Source organism: Rhinopithecus roxellana, chromosome 1, assembly GCF_007565055.1.
Source record: "Rhinopithecus roxellana isolate Shanxi Qingling chromosome 1, ASM756505v1, whole genome shotgun sequence".
NCBI classification, from domain to species: Eukaryota; Metazoa; Chordata; class Mammalia; order Primates; family Cercopithecidae; genus Rhinopithecus; species Rhinopithecus roxellana.
This window is the reverse complement of record NC_044549.1, coordinates 202,207,401-202,231,491: the sequence shown is the minus strand read 5'-3', so window position 1 is coordinate 202,231,491 and position 24,091 is coordinate 202,207,401. Positions and strand designations below refer to the sequence as shown.

Sequence of the window (24,091 nt, the reverse complement as noted above, 5' to 3'; positions counted from 1 at the left end):
ACAGAAATATATGAAATATTTCATGATGTCCTGCTCTTCTTTCTCAAAGCAAAATCAAAAACATAATTGTATATGAATGTTGGATTCCTAAAAGTAAAAGTTGCTTCACGTAATGTAGTGGGGAGAAATGCTTTAAATCTCTGACTATGCAAACTAATCAGTGTGATAAGTTTACTTGGTATTTGAACAGTATAATCAAAAATTATTTATTTTATATATTACTGAAGTTTATTAGTGATTAGAAAATGAAAACTTACATTTACCAGTTAAACACCTAAAATAACACTTAACCAAATAATATAGTTTGTTATAAGAATATTTGTTTTTTAATATTACTGTATGTACTTGACAGAAATGCTTCCTGTTCCCAATGTACGTTACATAAAATGTTGATATGATAAAAAGGAGCATACTTCAGATGAGTAATAATTTGTCTACATTTATGTTACTTTATTTAGATATGTATAAAAGGCAAAGTCCACATATTTAAATACCTGAACATACAAGCTTGTAAGATTGCTCCAGATCTGCCAGATTATGATAGGAGACCATTGGGTTTTGGCTCCTGGTAAGTATATTCTGTACCTTTGCCTATCATATTCTTTGCACAGGGAATCAAATAAAATGGATACTTTAATTTACCTGAATGTTTGACTAACGGGAAATAACCTGTTTTAACACTGTTATTCTCAGAATGCTTGTATTGTAGTGTTGATTACCCACCTCCGGCAAAGTCTAGTTCTAAGGGTTTCTCAACCTTGGGACTATTGACATTTTATATCAGATAATTCTTTGTTGTGATGGGCTGTCATGTATATTGTAAGACATTTAGCAGTGTCCTTGGCATCTTCCCATCAGATGCCAGTAGTCCCCTCCCAAGGTGACAAACAAAAATGTCTCCAAATGTCACCTTGAGGCCTCCAGTTGAAAACTACTGGTCTGAGTGACTTGAACACTAACTTTAGCTCTGCTGCTGAAATAACTAGCTGAAGGCAAGTCGTTCATACTTTTTGGGTTTCATTTTTCCTACAAGGAGTGAAGAGTTGGATTTGTTGACCATTAACATCACGTCAGTATCTTTTAAGTCTATGAGTCCCTCAGCTACATGACATATGACTTATAAGGTCATCTGCTTGGCAGTCCCAACCATATGGAACAATCTCTTCTTTTTGAAGCAAGGTCTTACTATGTTGCCCAGCCTGGTCTCTCAAACTCCTGAGCTCAAGCATTCCTCCCACCTCAGCCTCCTGAGTATGGAGCAATCTTAAGTAGCAAGAATTAAATTCTTGGGCCTTTAAACAAGCAGGATAGATGTTTCAGTGAAAGTGAAATAATGTTTATGGACTTTACTCCAAAGAGAACCCCTCAGGCCTTCTCTTGGAACCTCTCAAATTGTGCTTAAAAGCACAGTCCCAGTGAACTCGCCTCACTGGGTGAACAAGAATTGCAGAGGTGTGATTGTTTTGAAGCTGGATGATAATGAGTACATGAGGTCTCATCCTATTCTGTTTGCTTTGTTTCTCTTTGGAATTTTTCATATTAAAAAAAGAAAGCCCATTTCGTTCTAATAGTTAAGTGTCTGCCACATTTCTTGTTTTTTTAGAAAACTGATCTGTTGAATTTCAAATGTTAATTGTTAAAATAACAAACTTTGCAGTAACGAAGTCTCTTTTTGGCAGCCGTGAAGAACTGTACTCCAGTCGCCCATATGGAGCTCTTGATTCAGGCTTCAATAGTGTGGACAGTGGTGATAAGAGATGGTCAGGGAATGAAGTAAGTGTTTTTTATAATCCATGTGTTATAACACCTGATTAAGAGAAGGTAAAATGATGAAAATGAAAAGTGCCTTAACCGGATTCAATTTCTCATTACATAAAATACAGAAAAGTCAAGGTGGGGGTAAGATTCCCACACTCTACAGCTGGAACTGGTGTTCTGCTTCCTTACCAGCTTTCCATCACGCGTATTTCCACCTGTCTGTTTCCTCATTGTCTCACAGAAATAGTTTCATATCATAGAAAGGCAAACAGGAGCTGAGCCAGTGGAAACGGAAGCCTAAAATGTGAAGGGTGGGGTGTTCTTGAGCAGAGGCGAGAGATGGTGAGAGAACAAGTAGGACTTCAGGCTGATGGGTAGAGATGAGGACCTTAGTGAAGAGTATTCATGTGCTCAGGAGGAACAACCTCCTAGCTAATTCTGTCGTTTTCCTGGTTTTTAAATTATATGTATTATGTTTTCTGCTCTTAAAAATTACTGTGTCCACAGAGAAGGTCTACAGAAGAAAAAAAGTAAAAAAATAAAAATTACTAATGTGAATATTTTAGCGATGCATTAAGTTATTAAATAAACTTTTGTTAGCAAGATTGATAACCTACTATTTATAACATTGTTTTATGGTGAATCAAAAGCAAATTAATTTTAGACTACATCCCATTTGTAATTTGGAATTGTGTTTGTATGTCTTGGTGGGTGGGTTCATAAATGTGGCTGTATCGATACAGATATATATGTAGATATTTGAAATCTATATGTATAGATTTATGGAGTCATGAATCTTTTTTTTTTTTTTTTGAGACGGAGTCTCGCTCTTTCACCCAGGCTGGAGTGCAGTGGCACGACCATGGCTCAAGCAGTCCTCCCACATAAACCTCCTGAGTAGCTGGGACTACAGGCTTATGCCACCACGCCCAGCTAATTAAATTTTTTTAAATTTAGAGACGGGGTCTCCCTGTATTGCCCAGGCTAGTCTCAAACTCCTGGGCTTATGGTTCCCACCTTGGTCTCCCAAAGTGTTGGGATTATAGACATCAGCCACCACTCCAGGCCAGGTTTTTATTTTTTTGAGATAGGATCTGGCTTTGTTCGCACAGGCTGGAGTGCAGTGGTGGAATCCTATCTCATTGCAGCCTCGAAGTCCTGGGCTGAAGCGATGCTCCCGTCTCAACACCCAAGTATTAGGATTAGAGGCATGCGTGAGCACACCCAGCTGATTTACTCCTGGCCTCGAGTGATCCCCTGCTTCGGTCTCCCAAAGTGCGTGTATTACAGGCGTGAGCCGCCAGGCTTGAAAATGATTGTTGTTCATGTTTCTGCTTCTTTTTTAAGCCTACAGATGAATTTTCCGATCTGCCTCTTAGAGTAGCAGAGATGACTAAAGAACAAAGACTACGAAGAGAAAGCCAGTACCAAGAGAATCGCGGCAGTTTAGTGGTAACAAATGGTGGAGGTAAGCGTAATTCCAGTGACATCGAAAGTGTTTGCGGTCATTAACTTTTTATTTTTATTTTTTTATTTTTTTTGAGACGGAATCTCACTCTGTCGCCCAGGCTGGAGTGCAGTGGCCGGATCTCTGCTCACTGCAAGCTCCGCCTCCCGGGTTAACGCCATTCTCCTGCCTCAGCCTCCCGAGTAGCTCGGACTACAGGAGCCGCCACCTCGCCCGGCTAGTTTTTTGTATTTTTTTCTTTTTTTAGTAGAGATGGGGTTTCACCGCATTAGCCAGGATGGTCTTGATCTCCTGACCTCGTGATCCGCCCGTCTCGGCCTCCCAAAGTGCTGGGATTACAGGCTTGAGCCACAGCACCCGGCCTGAAGCAGACTCTTGATTTTTGCATTCCATTCTATATTGCTTGAATTGGTTTGAATTTAATGTTTAATGTTTAACTTCATATTTAAATTTTGAGGGCCAGTTATAAGGGAAAATGACTTTGATTTTTCCAGAAACCTATTACTTATCTGAAAAGAGCTTTCATTTCTCCGTGATGATTTCAATTAAATGGTTTGCTGTCTTTCCTCACCATCTTATGTTCTTTCCTCCCGTTGTTACCATTTTTCGTTTACATTTCAGTAGTTTTCTTTTCAGTGTTTCTCTCGTATGAGGTATCTTTCTCCATCAGTTTATTTAAGACTTAAAATAATGTTGAGATCTGTGCCGGTATGGTAGCCACTAGCCACATGTGGTAATTATTGAGTATTTGAAATGTGTTTTTTTAGGCTGGGCGTGGTGGCTCACACCTGTAATCCCAGCACTTTGGGAGGCTGAGGCAGGTGGATCACTTGAGGTCAGGAGTTTGAGACTAGCCTGACCAACATGGTGAAACCTCATCTCTACTAAGAATCCAAAAAAAAAAAATTAGCAGAGCATAGTGGCACATGCCTGTAATCCCAGCTACTCGGGGAGGCTGAGGCAGGAGAATCACTTGAACTCGGGAGGCAGACATTGTAGTGAGCCAAGATCGCGCCATTGCACTCCATCCTGGGCAACAGAATGAGACTGTGTCTCATAAAAGGAAATAAAAAAGAAAGGTGGTTTTTCCAAATTGATACGTATTGTAAGTTTAAAACACACATCAGATTTTGAAGACTTCATTTGTAAAAAAGCATATAAAGTAGTAATATTTTGCATTGATTATATGTTGAAGTGATATTTAGACATATTGGACAATGTAAAATATATTAAAATTAATGCTGCCTCTTTAAAAAATATGACTACTAGAAAATTTCAAATGATGCATGTGGTTCACCTTTATGGCTTGTGTTATTTTTCTCTTTGGCCACACTTGTCTAGATTGTATGAAGAAGTAAAGTTGCTTTCTTCAGAAATGGTCTTAATATAAACATGTATTTAGTCAGACAAGTGTTAACACAGTAAAAAAATGCATTTATTTACCTGGTTTCTAATGTGGATGTAAACTTGTAACCTTTTCATCTTTTTTAGCTATTAATAAAACTCTAATAACTCAAAATTCATTTTATATTAATTGCATTCACAGAATTATTTATAAATGAGTCAGAAGACTAGTTTGAGAAAGAGGCTTCTCCAGGTTCACTGCTCCAGCAACTGCGATTTTTAGGCAGCCTGTAGAACGTCATAAAGTAACAGGTTGTGGTTTAATGCGTCTCTGGAGAAACTGTCTTAGTAGCAAGTTTTTTTTTCTAGTGTGCCATTTTAAGTAGTTGTTTCATTACTTTTAAACTTTTTTAAAAAATGGGGGTTTCCCAAACTTAATAGATGAACGATGTGGCTAAAAATAATTTATATACTTCTCCTCACCCTAAAGCATTTTGAGAGGAAAAAAATTTGTCAAATGAATCCCTTCCCATCCGTAAACTATTATAAAATATCTACATTGCTGACCTCTAGCAGATAGTTTTCCAAATAGGACAATCTTTGTTCTGATCTTTTTTGTTTCTGTTTAGTTGACAACAATTACTGGAAGGGAGATAGTAGTCAGAAACTCTTTCTTTCTCCAGTTTACTCCTACCTTTTCCCTGTTTTGTGTGTGGCCTTTTACTTTCTTTTGAGTTGACTGTGTTCAGTTTTCCACCTGCTATCTCCTCCAGAGATATTAAGCCCCAGACCTAAAACACGAAGATGTGCCTTTCAGTCTTTAAAAATTAGTCTTGCTCTTTGTCTCACAAACTCAAACTACTGTGTTTAAAACAGGAAGGAGCTGTCTAAAGAAAAATGTTAGAGGTCTCTATTTCAATAATTATCATCAATTACTACGTTCTTTAGTGAACTAGGACTAAGGTTTTCTGGAGCCTATTTTTGTGAGTGACCGTGAACTAAATAATAAATACTTAGGTGCCAGCCACGGTGGCTGACGCCTGTAATCCCAGCAGTTTAGGAGGCCAGAGTGGGCGGATTGCTTGAGCACAGCAGTTTGAGACCAATGTGGCCAACATGGTGAAACCTCATCTCTACCAAAAATAGAAAAAGTAGCTGGGCATGGTGGTGCACACCTGTAATCCCACCTACTTGGGAGGCTGAGGCAGGAGAATCGCTTGAACATGAGAAGCAGAGGTTGCAGTGAGCCAAGATTGCACTACTGCACTGCAGCCTGGGTGGCAGAGTGAGACCCTGTCTCAAAAAACAAACAAACAAACAAACAAACAAACAAAAAAACATAATAAAATGTAAGTAAAATTTATTTACCTTTTTTTTGTTTTTGAGACGGAGTCTTGCTCTGTTGCCCAAGCTAGAGTGCAGTGGCACAGTCTTGGCTCACTATAACCTCCGTCTCCCAGGTTCAAGCAATTCTCCTGTCTCAGCCTCCCGAGTAGCTGGGACTACAGGCCTGCCACCACTAAGCCCAGCTAATTTTTGTCTTTTTAGTAGAGACGGGGTTCACCATATTGGTCAGGCTGGCCTCGTACTCCTGACCTCAGGTGATCCACCCGCCTCCACCTCCCAAAGTGCTGGGATTACAGGCGTGAGCCACCAACCTTGGACATAAAATGGGTAAAAAAAAGACTTAAGTAATTTAAAGTTTTTGTCATCCCTCCCACTTTCAAGATAGAAAATCTTGGGGAAAAGGAAATAAGTAAATGTCTTTTATTGGCTGTCTAATTCGAATGTTTTTTTCTGGTGTGTGTGTGCGTGTGTGGTTGTGTGTGTGGTGTATACAGTGGAACATGATCTGGATCAGATTGACTTCATAGACAGCTGTACCGCAGAGGAAGAAGAGGCCGAGGTGAGACAGCCCAAGGGACCGGACTCAGACAGCCTTAGTTCACAGTTTGTGGCGTATATTGAACAACGGCGAATCTCTCATGAGGTAGTACCTAGATTGAAGCCCAAGTATGTTGCTAGCCCTTCGTAAAAATAATTCATAATAGTATAAAGTTTTGTTATATCAGTGATTTGTTGACTTAAGCCTAATTGTTTTCATTATGTTCACTTCTAATTTCAGTACCGAATTGTTGAGATGTATTCAGAAACATCAGACAGTAGTCTCAAGTAGGCTTTAGGTTTATTTTTCAAACAAGAAGACAGATTTCAGAATTTTACAGAAGGAATAAGAGAAGTCTAGGTACTGTTAAGGCCTTCGAAGAAAGTACAAAGAAAAATACAGTGATGCTTTTCATTGTTGTTTCTATTGCTTTTACATTGTTACTAACTGATAAATCATAGTTTGGTCAGTAATTAATTAACAGTTAAACCAAAAAGTTGAGTTCGTGGCAACATGCAGACTTAACCATAGAATTTTTATAATATGCTGAGTTATATTGGAGCTTTTGTGCTAAGTCACACAGAACATAAATTGTTTGCTATTAAAATTCTTGGGTATCTCTTAAGTGGAACATTGAATTGCCTTAGAAAACAAATGTGCATTCAGCCCACTGCAGAATCTCTGCCAGTTCCCCAAGGGTCTCAGATAGAATAGCGTTCATCAGTCTGTCTTGTCAGCATAAGAAAATGGCTTCACTTTAGTGGATGTGATGTTGATATCTGGAGTTGGTTTCAGGCTCTGAGCAGTGATTATTTGAGAAACACTTGGGTCCTTTCTAGAGAATGATATATTAGCCTTTTAGAAATAGAGAATAATCTCTTTGGTCTGAGACAGCTAAAAGGAAAGAAAAAAAAAGAAGTAGAGAATAATCATTTCAAGTGGGACATGTTGTAGAGTGATATTACCATTCTTTATTTATTTATTTATTTATTTATTTATTTATTTATTTATTTATTTATTTATTTATTGAGAAGGAGTCTCGCTCTGTCACCCAGGCTGGAGTGCAGTGGCCAGATCTTAGCTCACTGCAAACTCTGCCTCCTGGGTTTACGCCATTCTCCTGCCTCAGCCTCCCGAGTAGCTGGGACTACAGGCGCCCGCCACCTCGCCCGGCTAGTTTTTTGTATTTTTTTAGTAGAGACGGGGTTTCACCGTGTTAGCCAGGATGGTCTCGATCTCCTGACCTTGTGATCCGCCCGCCTCGGCCTCCCAAAGTGCTGGGATTACAGGCTTGAGCCACCGCGCCTGGCCTCCATTCTTTATTTAATGAGACGGAGTCTCACTGTGTCGCCCAGGCTGGTGTGCAGTGGTGTGATCTCGGCTCACTGCAGCTTCTGCCACCCAGGTTCAAGTGTTTCTCCCGCCTCAGCCTCCTGAGTAGCTGGGATTACAGGCGTGCGCCACCACACCTGGCTAATTTTTGTATTTTTAGTAGAAATGGGGTTTCTCCATGTTGGCCGGGCTGGTCTTAAACTCGACCTCATGTGATCTGCCTGCCTCGGCCTCCCAAAGTGCTGGGATTACAGGTGTGAGCCACTGTGCCCAGCCAATATTATCATTCTTTTTTTAAAAAAGGGGGCTTTGGTTTTTCCTGTCTGAACACTTTTGAACACAGTGTTTTTTGTTGGTAAAGAGACACTCTTGTATTTAAAGTTGGATAAAATTATGTAAGTCAAAGTCTTACAGCCCAGAGATAGCAGTGTACCAGATGACTGGTGAAACTACTTGTTCAGGCTGCTGGAGCAAGGGGCACCTAACTGTTTTGCAATAAAATTAAAATGAACAATGACACATTATAATCCTTAAAGGAATTCATTTCCTTTTCTCCTGGTCTTTCTCTTTGATCATGTTATGCTTAATTAGGCTGTATAAATGGAGTATCTCTACTAAAAGTGAAAATGCCTATTATACTACTATGAAAAATAATAGTATCATTTCTTTAATTCATTATATTGTTTTGTAATAATATTTTTTAAATTCTGGCTGCCTATTACATATGGTAGTCTTTATGACTTCTGTGTCATAAAGCTTTCGTAAAATTTAGCTTCTGTGAAAATATGATGAGGCAGCATTATTTTAGATGGTTTCACAACCAGGGAAGAAATATCTTTTTATTTTCCTGAACACTTATCTAAAAATGGATTGTTAAAAACTAACCTATGTGAGATTTTAAACACTACTATTATTTAATTTTATCATAATACTTGTCATATACATAGACCATTCCTGTCTGAACGTGGTACGATTTTTTTTTAATTAAACCAATGTCACATTCATTTTGTCATGAAAATTTCATGTACCTCTTAGAATAATTTTAGATAATTGCAGTATCATAAAACTAGGATGGGGCTGGACATGGTGGCTCACACCTGTAATCCCAGCACTGTGGGAGGCCGAGGCGAGTGGATCACTTGAGGTCAGGAGTTTTAGACCAGATTGGCCAACGTGATGAAACCCTGTCTCTACTAAAAAAATAAAAATAAAAAATAAAATAAAACTTAGCTGGGAGTCATGCCAGGCACCTGTAATCCCAGCTACTCTGGAGGCTGAGGCATGAGAGTCGCTTGAACCTGGGCGGCGGATGTTGCAGTGAGCCAAGATTGTGCCTCTGCACTCCAGGCTGGGTGACAGAGCGAGATTTCGTATCAGAAAACAACCAACCAAACAAAAAAACTAGGATGGTAAGTCACTGATACAACATCCTAGGAGGGATTTTTGTTTCTTTGTTAAAATGGTATAGCTTGGCCTGGTGGCTCATTCCTGTAATCTCAGCCACTCAGGAGGCTGAAGTAGGAAGACTGCTTGAGCCCAGGTGTTTGAGACCAGCCTGAGCAACATAGCGACTCTGTCTCTAAATAAACAAAAATTTTAAAATGGTGTATTCACTAAACTTAGAAAAGTTATTTTTGCATCAGAGTTGCAGAATTGTAGTTTATTATTGGGATCTCATGTCCAGACTTTAAGACAGTCAGTTGTTAGCCCTTTGGAGTAACTCACCAAAAGCTTCTAGTGACGTGTGATGTACCTATTTCTTGGAGGTAAATGATAAGTAGTTTTATGTTTGATTTGTAGATATCCTTTTTGGAAAAGTTGTTTTCTTATTTTTCCCTTGATGAATAACTATTTTGGTGATGATTTTTGGTGGAAACAAGATTGTATTGGTTCTGTAGATTTTCCTTTGATAACCTTTAATCCTCTACCTTTGGTTTATAGTTTTATTTTTCTGTATGTGGTCTGTATTTTAAACCAGCTTAATTTTCCTCAGTAATACGTTTTGAAAATGACCTTTTACTCTTTAGTTCATAAATAAGTAAAATTGCCAGTAATATTTTCCTTTTAAATACGGTATTTTACCATAAATAGAAGTTACTTTTTGTTATATCTTGATAGTCACCAACACACCCAAGACTATTTGTATGAGTATGATAAGAGACAACTTGTGGTGATGGATCAATAAAGAAATGTAATCTGCCCAGTGAACTCACCATTACCAGAAATATTCAAGAGAAACTGAGCAAATGTCAGGGTAGGGTGGGTGGGAATTTCTGTCCTAATGGAAGTCTGTACCATGACCTCTTCAGTTCTTTCCAATTCTGACATCTTCTTATTCAGTAGATATTACTGTGCTCGGTCACTGTAGTGTATATAATACAGTGAGAAGGAAATCTGCTTTCTTATAAAATAAATGTGAATTGTGAACATTTTTGTTTATTAAAGCAGCAGTATAGCATATGATGCTTTTACACCTAAAGTTTACATTTGAAGAGTTTATTAACATTTTTTAAATATAATATACAAATTAAATGACAAATTGGATGTGAACTGTGTAATCACAGTGTTATGGATTAATATATTAAATTTATTTATTTCTGTCCTTTGGCCTAGGGTTCACCAGTAAAGCCAGTAGCCATTAGGGAGTTTCAAAAAACAGAAGATATGAGAAGATATTTACATCAAAACAGGTTTGAAAAACCAATTCTATTTAATTTCTGTCTGTCTTAACTCAATGATGAGAGCATAAAATAATTTTGGGTTTATGCAGATCTGTGTATAATAAAGATGTTTTGATGGCATGTATTTAGAACTGAATGACAGTATGCTTTTTGTACTCGTGCCATAGATAAAGTGAAAATTGATTTGATTCTAAATTGACACTATCTAAATCATCACCTACACAGTTAATTCATCTGAAGATACTTGATAGCAATGAGACTTTGTGGTGATGCTATGTGGATTCATGCATAAAAAGAGCTAAAAGAACTTCAGGACCGGGCGTAGTGGCTAACACTTGTAATCCCAGCACTTCGGGAGGCCAGGGCGGGAGGCTTGCTTGAGCCCAGGAGTTGGAGACCAGTCTGAGCATCATTCTACCCTCTCCAAAAAGAAAAAAACAGCCTGGCATGGTGGGGCACACGTGTGGTCCCAGCAACTCAAGAGGCTGAGGTGGGAGGATCACTTGAACTGGAAGGTTGAGGCTGCAGTGAACCCAGTTTGTGCCATTGCACTCCCACCTGGGCAACAGAGTGAGACCCTGTCTTAAAAACACACACACACACACACACACACATACACACACAAATACAAAAAACAAAAACAAAAAACGAGTTTCGAGAGTCCTAATTTTTTTTAACTTACATTTTTGACTGGATAACAGAGAGATAGGCAGAGACAGTGATATGGATCACCAGTCCTGTCTCAATTAATGCAATCTTTCCACTGTACTTGGTGCCTCTGAGAATATTTTGAAAATTAGGCCCGGCACGGTGGCTCATACCTGTACTGCCAGCACTTTGGGAGGCCAAGGCAGGCAGATCACTTGAGGTTAGGAGATCGAGACCAGCCTGGCCAACATGGTGAAACCCCATCTCTACTAAAAATACAAAAATTAGCTGGGTGTGGTGGGACACACCTGTAATTCCAGCTACTTGGGAGGCTGAGGCAGGAAAATCACTTGAACCCAGGAGGCGGAGGTTACAGTGAGCTGAGATTGCGCCACTGCACTCCAGCGTGGGTGACAGAGTGAGACTCCGTCTCAAAAAAAAAACCAGAATATTTTGAAAATTAGCTTGATCATTTAGAGCACTGCTTCTCATTCTTGAATTCCAGAATGTTTCTTGCCATGAAGTATTTCGCAGTAGTTGGAAATTTCATCCTTTAGTTCTTTGCCTTCTGGTTTTATGAAGTCTTGATATACCTATTCTTAAGTGATGGTAAATTTACGTAGTTCTTATATTTGACAGGGTATTAAAGTTAACTTGGGGGACTGAAATATAGATGGAATAAATATGTAGGGAGAAAAAAGAAAGACATAACTTTGCCATTTATACCCTTACCACTTAACTAATGGAGATTTAATTAAATTTTATATGCTTTGAAATTTATTTCAGAATGTCTTTTCAGTTGCCATGTGTCCTTTTATTGAAAGAATAGTCTTTTGAGATTCCAGTTTTATACAGGAGTTTCCAGTTACATTCCCTACCCTGAGTGGGCCTGCATTTTTTATCTCCTGTCTCTCTCACATCCTGTATCCATCATAGCTCGATAGCTTCAGGATTTAGTAGAAACCCTCACGGTAAAAGCTAGCTTTTTCATTCAGTTACCTTATGTGTTTTCTGTTGCTTGTGTTATAAAATTCTAGCAGTTTAGAACAACACCTCTTTATTATATTAATACCCTTCTGGAGGATAGAGCCTGGGCAGGCCCCCCTGGTTCGCGACTTAGAAGCCAAAGTCAGGGTATTAGCTGACCTGGATTCTCATGTGGAGACTGTGGAGGAGAGTTCATTTTCACGCTCCTACATGTTGGCAGAGTTCAGTTTGATGCAGTTACCGGTCCCCATGACTGAGGTCCCCGTTATTTTCCTGGTTGCCAGCGGGTGGTGGTTAGAGTCCACCCATATTCTTTCTTCACGGCCCCCTCCATCTCGAAACCAGGAATGATGGGTCAAATCCTCCTTATATTTGGAATCTTTCTCACTTCCCTTTCTGCCACATCTCCCAAAGTCTTTTGCTTTTAAGGGCTCATGGTTATATTAGGTCAACCTGGATAATCTCACCATTTTAAGGCCACCTGATTAGTAACCTTAATTTCATCTGCAAAGCCTTTTAAAAATGTAATACAACAATATTCACTAGAGTAAGGCCAGGGACGGAGATCATGGAAGACGAAAGTCTGCCTACCACATCTTAGTCCAGAGTTCCTGTTTTTACTTCTTTTTGAAAGTCTGTGGATTCTTTATTTTCATGGCACCTTAGCAATACATTTTAAAAGCTTGTTTTATTTTATTCAGCATTTTGGTTATTTCCATTGAAAGAGTCATTCAGGACGTTTAGTCTGCCGCAGTGCTGGAAACTAAAGCTGGGATTACATTTTTTGTTTTGTTTTGTTTCGTGACAGGGTCTCTCTCTGTTGCCTAGGCTGGAGTGCAGTGTTGTGATCATGGTCACTGCAGCCTCTACCTCCCAGGCTCAAGCAATCCTCCCACCTCAGCCTCTGGAGTAGCTGCAACTTCAGGCGTGTGCTATATACTCAGCAAATGGTTTGTTATTTTTAGTAGAGACAGAAATCTCACTAAGTTGCCCGGGCTGGTCTCAGACTCCTGGACTGAAGTTCTAACCCTCCTGCTTTGGCCTCCCAAAATGCTGGGATTACAGGTGTGAGCCGCTGCACCCGGCCATGATTACTGTTTCACTGGGGGTTCCAGAATACTAGACCTTAGCACAGTCCTTGGGTAAGAACTCCATACTGGATCCTAGTAACCGCTTAGGCTCTAAGATCAATAGATACTTCCTGTTTTTAATTAGCAAGTATTTGTGAAATACCTACTATGTGCCAAGTTCTTTTCCAGATGTAGCTGTGAACTTAGTCAAAATTCCTGCCGTCTTGGAGCTACCATTCGAGTGGAATGTTGAATTAGAACCTAAAAAGACGAAATCACCTCGCAATGACTGAAAGCTCTCAGGCGAGCAAGACTTGTCTTTAATCTGAATAACATGTTATCTAAAAGAATCTACCTCAGTGGTCTGTCAGTTACAGCAGCTCAAAAACACTGAGTGAGCATGAGGAATCCTCTGCTAGTGAGCTGAAAAGGAAAGCTCGCTTACCCCTTTTTTCTCCCATTCTCCTCCCCTCCCCTCATCCACCACACACATTGCTTCCCGCCTACCACTCCCCTATCCCCTACCCACATAGAGTCTGCCCTACTGGGAGATAATAAACGTACGGAGATGTAATACATAAAAAGTGTGAATGTTTTGTAGTATTTGCCAAGATGGATTATGTAAATTTGAAATTGAAACTAGCAAAAATTATGTTTTAAAAAAATTGTTAAAATAATTTTTTATGGGCTGGATGCAGTGTCTCACGTCTGTCATCCCAGCACTTTGGGAGTCTGAGGCCAGCAGATCACCTGAGGTCAGGAGTTCCAGACCAGCCTGGCCAACATGGTGAAACCCCATCTCTACTAAAAATACAAAAATTAGCCGTGTGTGGTAGCTTGCACCTGTAGTCCTAGCTACTTGTGAGGCTGAGGCAGGAGAATTGCTTGAACCCTGGAGGTGGAGGTTGCAGTGAGCCAAGATTGTACCACTGCATTCCAGTTTGGTGACAGCAAGACTCTATCTTAAAAAAAAAAAAAAAAAAAAAAAAAAAAATTACGGGTCCTACTTATAATTTGAATAGCATTTTAGTTCAGGAGACATGATAATATCAGACTAGGTTCTGTAAAGTGTGTTATAACTTCTATAAGAAGCAATATAGAATTAACATTTAGATAAAACCTGGAAGTTGTTTTGTTTCATGTTATATAGACAAAGCCAGAAAAGCTACTCACATTAATTATGTGATTTTGTAAATAAAGAAAAACAGAGAAGGCAGTTTAGAGTCTGCCTTATACTGGCTGGGCACGGTGGCTCATGCCTGTAATCCCAGCACTTTGGGAGACCAAGGCAGATGCATCACCTGAGGTCAGGAGTTTGAGACCAGCCTGGCCAACATGGTGAAACCCCGTCTCTACTAAAAATACAAAAAATTGGCCGGTTTGGTGGCAGGTGCCTGTAATCCCAGCTACTTGGGAGGCTGAGGCAGGAGAATTGCTTGAACCCAGGAGGTGGAGGTTGCAGTGAGCCCAGATTGTGCCCCTGCACTCTAGCCTGGAAAACAGAGCGAGACTCCATCTCAAAAGAAGAACAAAAAAGTCTGCCTGAAGAGAGAAAAGTCTGGTTTACTTAGCTCAAGTAAGTTCAAGATTTAAAGGAGATACATGTGTGTTACCTGCATTTTGTTTTTTATGTCTCAATATTCCACGCTTTTTTGGGGGAGGGTGCTACCGTCATTCATTCAAGCAATATCTCTTAAGCACTATAATGGTTCTGTCTCTGTTCCAAATCCCTGATATTTTAGAGTTACTTTTTAGTGGATGTAGACAAATATATGTAACAAGTATATTTCAGGTACTGCTGGGTGCTATGAAGAAAAACAAAGCAGGATAAAAGAGAGATGGTAGGGTGAGGGAAGAGTGAAAGTAATGTTAGATGCAGTGATAATATTTCAGTAGAAACATGAAAAAGAGCAAACATTATGGCGGTCTAGGGGGGAAACATTCTAGGTAGAGGTTCTGAGGTAGGAACATGCTTTTGGTGTATTCAAGAAACACCCAGGAGCCTGAGTGAAGCGGGACACATCTGGGGTGTGAGATGAGAGTTCTGCTGTGGTTAAGTTCTGTTTCAGGTACATGCAAGACATCCGAGTGGAATTATCAAGTAAGCAGTTAGATTTATGAGTTTGGAGTAAGGTGGCAAGAATTAGGGCTTGAACAACCAGAAAAACAAACTGAGCAGGGGTGATCATGGGGATGGGAGAAAGAGAGTGGTGTCCCAGAGGCTAAATGAAACCAGTGCTGTTGTTTTTGCTGTTTTTTTTTTTTTTTTTTGAGACGGAGTCTCGCTCTGACGCCCAGGCTGGAGTGCAGTGGTGCGATCTCGGCTCACTGCAAGCTCCGCCTCCCGGGTTTACGCCATTCTCCTGCCTCAGCCTCCCGAGTAGCTGGGACTACAGGCGCCCGCCATCTCGCCTGGCTAGTATTTTTGTATTTTTAGTAGAGACGGGGTTTCACCGTGTTAGCCAGGATGGTCTCGATCTCCTGACCTCGTGATCCGCCCGTCTCGGCCTCCCAAAGTGCTGGGATCACAGGCTTGAGCCACCGCGCCCGGCCTGTTTTTGCTTTTTCAAGACACAGTCTGTGTCACCCAGGCTGGAGTGCGGTGGTGTCATCATAGCTCAAGCAGCCTTGACCTTCTGGACTCAAGAGATCCTCCCGCCTTGGCCTCCCAAAATGCTGGGATTAAAAGCATGAGCCGCTGTGCCTGGCCTTGAAAACAGTGTTTGAAGAAGTATAGAGAGGAATGAACAACATCACTTAACTGCTGATAGGTTTTTTTTCCAGGCGGAGGCTTGCTCTGCCGCCAGGCTGGAGTGCAATGGCGCAATCTTGACTCACTGCAAACTCCGCCTCCCAGGTTCAAGCCATTCCCTTGCATCAGCCTTCTGAGTAGTTGGGACTACAGGTGCACGCCACCACACCTGGCCAATTTTTTGTATTTTTTTAGTAGAGATAGGGTTTCACCATGTTAGCCAAGATGGTCTCGATCTCCTGACCTCATGATTCACCCGTCTCGCCTCCCAAAGTGCTGGAATTACAGGCGTGAGCCACTGCACCCCACCCTGCTGATAGGTTTAATAAGAGGAGGACTAAGAAACAACTATTAGATTTGGGGTTGTCAAGATCACTGACAAACTTGTGAGGTGAAAGAAAGAACAGTTTTAGTGAAATTGTAAGGACAGGATGCGGATTGGATTGGGTACAAAATACAATAATGAGATAAAGTGGAAACGATGGGTTTGACTGGCTTTTTAAAGAAGTGTTGTAAAAAGAGGGTAAATGAGTATTTGAACCTGTGATCCCAGCACTTTGGGAGGCCAAGGTGGGTGGTCTGCTTGAGCCCAGGAGTTCGAGACCAGCCTGGGTAACATGGCGAAACCCCATCTCTACCAAAAATATACAAAAATGAGCAGGGCATGGTGGTGCACACCTGTAGTTCCAGCTTCTCAGGAAGCTGAGGTAGGATTGCTTAACTCTGGGAGGTGGAGGTCTCAGTGAGCTGAGATCACACCACTGCATTCAAGCCTGGACAACAGAGTGAGATGAGACCCTGTCTCAAAAAAAAAAAAAAAGAAAAAAAGAAACATGTAAAAAGAAGATATGTATTGAAAGATTGAAAAGCAGCTGGGCACAGTGGCTCACGCCTGTAATCCCAGCACTTTGGGAGGCTGAGGCGAGCAGATCACCTGAGGTCAGGCGTTCAATGACTGCATTTCATTAAATTCGGCCTAGCCAACATGGTGAAACCCTGTCTCTACTAAAAATACAAAAATTAGCCGGGTATGCTGGCACATGTTTGTAATCCTAGCTACTCAGGAGGCTGAGGCGGAAGAATCACTTGAACCTGGGAGGCGGAGGTTGTGGTAAGCTGAGATCGTGCCACTGCACTCCAGCTTGGGCGACAGGACAAGACTCTGTCTCAAAACAAAACAAAACGAAGATTGATAAGCATTGTTAATGTATAGTGTTCAGGTTAGGGCACATAAACAGACTTGAGACGGTTTATTTGGTCCTTTCTGTGTTTTGGTTCAGTTCATCTACAGATGGCCAGTAAAAGCTATGGGAAATTTTAACAGTGAAATTAGCAATCTAGGGAGAAAGTTGCAGTTAATTCCTGTTACTCTAAATGTGTAATCAGGGCAGGGTGCGGTGGCCCACACCTGTAATCCCAGCACTCTGGGAGGCCCAAGTGGGTGGATCACTTGAAAACTCAGGAATTTGAGGGCAACATAGCAAAGCCCGTCTCTACAGAGACGACAGAAATAAGCCTGGGTTGGTTGACACACACCTGTAGGCCAGCTACTCGAAAGGCTGAGGCGAGATTATCACTTGAGGCGAGGAGGTCGAATCTGCAGAGAGCCACGATCATGCCATTGCACTCTAGCTTGGGCAACAGAGTGAGACCCTGTCTCAAAAAAGAAAAAAAAAAAAAAAAAAAAAGACTGGCCGCAGTGGCTCACACAACTGTAATCCAAGTACTTTAGGAGGCTGAGGTGGGAGGATGGCTTGAGGGGCAGGAGTTTGAGACCAGTCTGGGCAACACAGTAAGACCGGCATTGCTACAAAAGATTTTTTAAAAAATAGCTGGGCATGATGGCTTGAGCCCAGGAGGTCAAGACTGCAGTGAGCAATGATGGCAGGATTTTGTTTTTGTTCCCCTAATAGCACACTGATTTCAGTGCCTTTAGATCAGCCTGATAGGCTAATCATCATCATAGTTTCAGAGGCCAGGTCCTAAATGGCAGACAGTCACTACTTTTGCCAGTTTTAGTTTCAGACACAAAGATGAGTTACAGAGACTTGAACAATGAAATCTGTTTCAGGAAAAGGATAAATAGTAAACTACAAGAATTAACACTGATAACAGTGAGGAAGTAGTACTTTTTTGTTGTTTTTTTAAGCATTAAAAAAGGGTTTCGTAGTTTTCTTAAAAATAAACCAGAATCTTTATTTCTGTGTTAAAATTGCTTCATCAATTGAAAATAAGAGCAGGTGTGCTTTATAAATACAGTTACCAGGTTCTATAGTATTCTAGATTTCTGTTGATAAAATGGCTCTGTGTGTGAAAGGATCTCAGTTTACGTGTATCTTGTTTTAATCATGGTGGTAACGAAGATAATAGTTATTCATGTTATGAAGAAGTGATACTGTTTGAATAGTGATCTCAGTTAACTATTGTTATTGGCTGACATAGTGATACCACATGAAACGTGAGTTGGAGGTGGCAGATTTTCCTCTGGTTTCACTTAATGACTTGGGCGTAGGTTTACAAAATGCAGCTACTCCTTCAATGCTGACTAGGCAGTTTGCTGCTGATTAATAGAAAGCTACATTTACAATAAAAATTTCATTTGTTTTTTATACATCTGTTTGTCTTTTTATTGAAGAGTTTTTTTCTGTTTTCTTTTTTGGATCAGGGTTCCAGTTGAGCCATCTTCTCTCTTGTCACTATCAGCAAGTCACAATCAGGTAATTTTTAGTAGTTATGTTTATTTAGTTTTGCTTTTTAAACTAAGATGATTTTTTTCTTTTATAATACTTAAATTGCCATTAATTGCCAGATATATTTAAGTGTTACTAGCTGTCTCAATTAATATAACATATGTACGTGATACTTGCTAACAGTGTTTTTGGACACTAGATAGAAAATCTTTACCTTCGTGATAGCTTTCTAGTATTAGGTTGGTGCAAAAGTAATTGCAGTTTCTCCCATCACTTTCAATGGCAGAAACCGCAATTACTTTTGTACCAACCTAATGTATATAAGAACGGTGCAAAGATGGGAAAAGATTGGCGATAAACACATGTAAAGAAATGCTAGGTGACTTCAAAGCAAGAGTTGCATGGGTCGACAGTAGTTCCCTGAATTGATAGGGAATGTTGGTAAAGTGATCCTTGTTTTTACTTTGATATGCACAATAACGCTTTGGTTCCAGCTGTCACATACAGACCTGGAACTTCATCGGAGAAGGGAGCAGTTAGTAGAGCGCACTCGGAGAGAGGCTCAGCTCGCTGCCCTGCAGTATGAAGAGGAGAAAATAAGGACCAAGCAGATCCAGAGAGATGCTGTCCTGGACTTTGTCAAAGTGAGTCCTTTGAATGACACTGTTCAAGCTGCTGAGAGGTGAAGTGCCTATTTGTTTGGCCAAGCCTGTTGCTTTTTTTTGGTCAATTAAAATGTCAACCATTTTTCTCTCTATAAGGAATCTTGACTAAATAGAGTGTCTCTTTTACTTGTGTCTATCTGCATAAGGACCATGGAAGTGATTATCTTATTAACAGTAATCTCTTCCTCTTATTTAGCAGTCCATCATTGGACATGTCACTTTACTATCCAGCAGCCGTTTCCTCGATTTCTGGTGTCATGGTAAAGATCAGTCACATGAAACTGATAGTGCTTTAGTAAATGACAAAAGTTAAGACCCTCCAAATGTGAACTGTTCCTCAGACCTCTCTCCAGCTTCCCTGCTTTAGCAAATGACAAGTTAAGGCCCTCCAAATGTGAACTGTTACTCAGACCTCTCTCCAGCTTCCCTGCTTTAGTAAATGACAAGTTAAGGCCCTCCAAATGTGAACTGTTACTCAGACCTCTCTCCGGCTTCCCTGCTTTAGTAAATGACAAGTTAAGGCTCTCCAAATGTGAACTGTTCCTCAGACCTCTCTCCGGCTTCCCTGCTTTAGTAAATGACAAGTTAAGGCCCTCCAAATGTGAACTGTTCCTCAGACCTCTCTCCGGCTTCCCTGCTTTAGCAAATGACAGAAGTTTGCTAGCCTCACAGGCGTAACCCTTTACAGGAACTTTGGTCTGTTCCTCTCTGTTCCCCACACACATTCAGTTAACAACCTTGTTAACATTTCTTGACATTTTGCAGCCTCTATAGTAGCGCCTGAAACAACGACATCTTATTTTACCTGGATTACTTATCTTTTTGTTCTGAAATCATTTTTTTCTTCATAATTAAATAAATATTTATAATTTTGTTGACTTAATATCTGTCTCTCATGTATCTGTAAACTCCATGAAGATAAGAACCATGTCTGTTTTACTTACTACTGTATCCCTAGACCTTAGCAGGTTTTAGCTCATAGTAATCGTCAATAACTATTTGTTGAATGATTAAATGAATTATTCTTGTCCTCTAAAGCCTTTCCTGTATTTCATACTTTAGAGACCATCTTCTTTAAGTACCATGCATATGTCTGTTTTACCTGATAAATTATTTTTTTCTGAATGTATCAGACCCTTGGTGATGATGTTTAACTCTTTCTTACCTGATTCCTCTTCATCCAACAAGTTCCCTTGTCTATTATTTTCTATCAAGATGTAGGCAAATCTGGCCAGGTATGGTGGCTCACGCCTGTAGTCCCAGCACTTGGGAGACCAAGGTGGGCGGATCACCTGAGGTCAGGAGTTTGAGACCAGCCTGGCCAACATGGCAAAATCCTGTTTCAAGTGAAATAAAAAAATTTAGCTGGGTGTGGTGGTGCATGCCTGTAATCCCAGCTAACCAGGAGGCCAAAGTGGGAGAATTGTCTGAGGCCAGAAGGCGGAGGTTGCAGTGAGCTGAGCTGAGATCACCACCACTGCGCTCTATCTAGCCTGGTCGGCAGAGTGAGACTCCCATCTCAAAAAAAAAAAAAAAAAAAAAAAAAACTAGGTAAATCTTTTGACCAATAGCAAAAATACTAAAATTAATATTCCTACAACCAGAAGTTCACAAAGGAACCTCTCTTAATCCTTCCCTCAGAACCTTCCATCTGCCCTGAGATGTTTCTTTTCATGCCTTTTCACCCCTTGTAAGAACGTTAATGTGCTGATGGCCATGTTCTCCTGGCCTCCTTTATCTCTGTCATTGTCTTTTTGTGCAAGTCATCTAATACCCAGATACTGTTTCTCCTAATTTGTCCAACCATTTCTCTTTCCCTTAAATCCCTACTTGATTTGTTACTACATAAAAACTTTTTTATATAGTTCTTTTGAAACTAATGAAAATACTTCATTGGTTTATTCTTCACAGGTCATTTGGAGGTGTTCAGGTTTCATAGATGAGGAAGCTGCAGGTGTAGGAAAATTAAGCAATGTAGTCATTTATAGTAAATTCCTTTTCATAATCAGGAGGCAAACCTAGACTTCTGAAAGCCTAACTTTGTTCGTCCATTGGACTTGAAAGACCTTTATGGAATGCTGGTTGTACAAGGAATATAAAGATGCATAAAATACAAGCCTTGCCCCCCAGGCACAGCTTAGACCTTATCACAGAAATAAACAGAAAATCAGACAGCTTGTAATAAAACTGCTTGTATTATATTCAAGACAATAGAAGACTTAGAGAACAAGTATCATCAGAATTGACCTCAAAAAGAAATGATACGGGACCCTGAAGAATGAGTATGTAGGATATAGCCAGGAAGAATAGACTGGATGATGGTGTAAAGGGGGTTCGATCTAGGCTGAGGAAATCTAAACGGGACGGGAACTAGGGATGACCTTGTATGATTTGTAGATTTAAAATAACGGTACTTGTAGGAAATACCAGCTGGCCTAGAGAGTTTGTATTGAAGACTGACGGGAAAAACGAATTATTGAGATGATGATAATACTTAAAACTTAATGCTTATTATGTACCAGGCACTATTTTAAGTACATTATATATATTTACTCATTTAATTCTCCAGCAATCTCTTTAGGTACCATTTTTTTCTTTTTATGAACACGGAAACACGCTCAGAGAGAATAGCAGTTTACTAAGATTAAATACTCAGTAAGTGGCAGGATTAAAATCCTATTATTAGAACAAGGCAGGTTGGCCCCGAAGCCTATTTTGTGAGCACAGTCCATGCCACCTCTCGGTAATAATGGTTAACACTGAATCCTAAATGCTGTTCTATGTGCTTTGCATAAATTAACTCATTCGGTTTGCCTTCTATAGAAGTCACACAGCTAGTAAGAGATAGTCAACTTGTAGAGAGTCTTGATTAAATGTCAGATTAGTGTTGGATCTTGATCTGTTAAGTAAAAGAGAATGCTGAGTTTCAAAGCAGGAAAAAAAATGACGAGAGAGACTTCTGAAAAATGAATGTGCTCGTGTTAGAATCGGTTAGGAAGAAAGAGACTAGAAAGAGGAAAATAAGAGAGAAATAGCAATAGTTAGACTAGGGTTTATGCCTAGTTAGACTAGGCATAAAAACCAGATGGCTTCTAAGGGTCCTAAGGGTCGGCAGTATTGCACAGAGACAAGAGCCTAAGTTCAGAAATTTCTGAATTTGTATCCAGCTTTGCCACTTGCTGTGTGCTTGACTTTTAGAAAGTTACTGAGCCATTTTATGCCTTAGCTTCCTCCTGTGTGTGATATTTAACTATGAAATATTAACTATTTCAGAATTATTATGGATATACTTAATGCTTAATACTAGTATGGTAGATGCTATATCCCCTATTACTATAATAAAATAGATTTGCTGAATTACCTGTAAGAGAGATGATGAATAAATCACTGAAGAGGGTGAAAGAAAAGAAGCTCCCAAAGCAAGGTTTGGAGGCAAAAAGAATGGTTTCAAATGAGGGTCTCGCATTGTGGAAAGAACGCAGGCTCTGCAGTTGGAAGACAGGCGCAAACCTCAGTTATGCTACTTATGAACTTGGAGACCTTGCATGTGCCGCATAGCCTCTCTTCTCGATTTTCTCATCTCTACATGAATATGATGGTGATATTTTATCTCACACAGTAGAAGAATCACTGAAATACCGTGTGCACAGTGACATACGGTGGAGCACGTTGTAAAGCGGGGGCCACAGCAATGCTATCATGTTATTGTTAGATGATTGGATACCACACGTTGGAGAAAATGCCAGTTAGTATGGGACATTGTGAATTTGTTTTTGAATATGTCGGGTATGAGGTGGAGTGGGGTTTCCAAGTAAAGAGTTTCCACAGGCCGTTGAAAACACAAGCCTGAGATTTGCTTCTAGCTAAAGTTATTACCATTCGAGTGATACTGGAGCCATTAGAGGGAGAGAATAAGTTCACTGAGAGAAGGTCAGTATTCTGATTGTAAAAGTGTTTCTGTAGGTATGTGTATAGTTTTAAAAATTTCTAACTAAACATGTTCTAACTAGTAAATCTAGAAAAATGCTATATACAAGAGGTAAAAAAATTAATGTGAGTGGTTATTTTAGTAAATAGAATTTATTATTTTCCGTGTTCCAGACTCTAACCAGCTTTCTTTTTTGGGGGGCTTTGGGGTTATATAGCAAAAAGCATCACAAAGTCCACAAAAACAGCAACCCCTCCTAGATGGTGAGGTAAGTTGATGTAATCACCTTTTCTTTGAAATTGATTATTTTTGCAATGCAAATGAAATGTTTACATGTAATTATCATCTTTTCAGTGCTTTTTTGAATATTGCCACTTTTCTTTTTCCCCCTTACAAAATTCTCCTTATGAGGGAGATGATACAAGCCAAGGAGTTTATTAGGATCTATAGATCAAGGCTTTTTTCAGCTATACACATCCATCTAGCGATTATACTTCCCTCCCTGACCCCCACAGAGGCACCATTGCCCTCCTCCGTTTTGGAAGTGTGGTGTGTAGAGTCCTAGGAGCTTTACCTGGTACAGGTAAATGGAGCGGTTACTAAACAAAAAAAGACTCTTACGTAGTATTTCAGATTCAGTGTTACCAATGATAACACTTACTTTATAATATCAAATAGTACATTTTGTTACAGATTAACAGAAAATAAATCACTTAACCTTTGAAAAATCTACACACCTATTTTGATCTGTTAAAATGAAGCTTTTACCAAATGTTTTTATTGTGGTTGGCTTTCTCATTAACCATTTCCCCGTTAAAAGCCTTCCAGTTTTTTCTTTCTTTTGAGACAGAGTCCCACGCTGTCACCCAGGCTGGAGTGCAGT

At 40.0% G+C, this 24,091-nt stretch overlaps 1 protein-coding gene across 6 annotated transcripts in view; it reads left to right on the top strand.

Moving 5' to 3' along the window:
- Positions 1–24,091, top strand: part of LRCH3 (leucine rich repeats and calponin homology domain containing 3) — a 98,095-nt gene that overhangs the window by 44,811 nt on the left and 29,193 nt on the right. For 5 of the 6 annotated variants that reach the window (XM_030936632.1, XM_030936652.1, XM_030936648.1 and 2 more), the window contains exons 6-13: positions 459–568; positions 1,680–1,773; positions 3,106–3,226; positions 6,412–6,560; positions 10,401–10,477; positions 18,591–18,642; positions 19,110–19,259; positions 23,426–23,476. In XM_030936632.1, coding sequence (XP_030792492.1) covers positions 459–568; positions 1,680–1,773; positions 3,106–3,226; positions 6,412–6,560; positions 10,401–10,477; positions 18,591–18,642; positions 19,110–19,259; positions 23,426–23,476 — 804 coding nt within the window. The remainder of the gene's footprint in view (positions 1–458; positions 569–1,679; positions 1,774–3,105; positions 3,227–6,411; positions 6,561–10,400; positions 10,478–18,590; positions 18,643–19,109; positions 19,260–23,425; positions 23,477–24,091) is intronic. The other variant, XM_030936638.1, reaches the window with a different exon arrangement.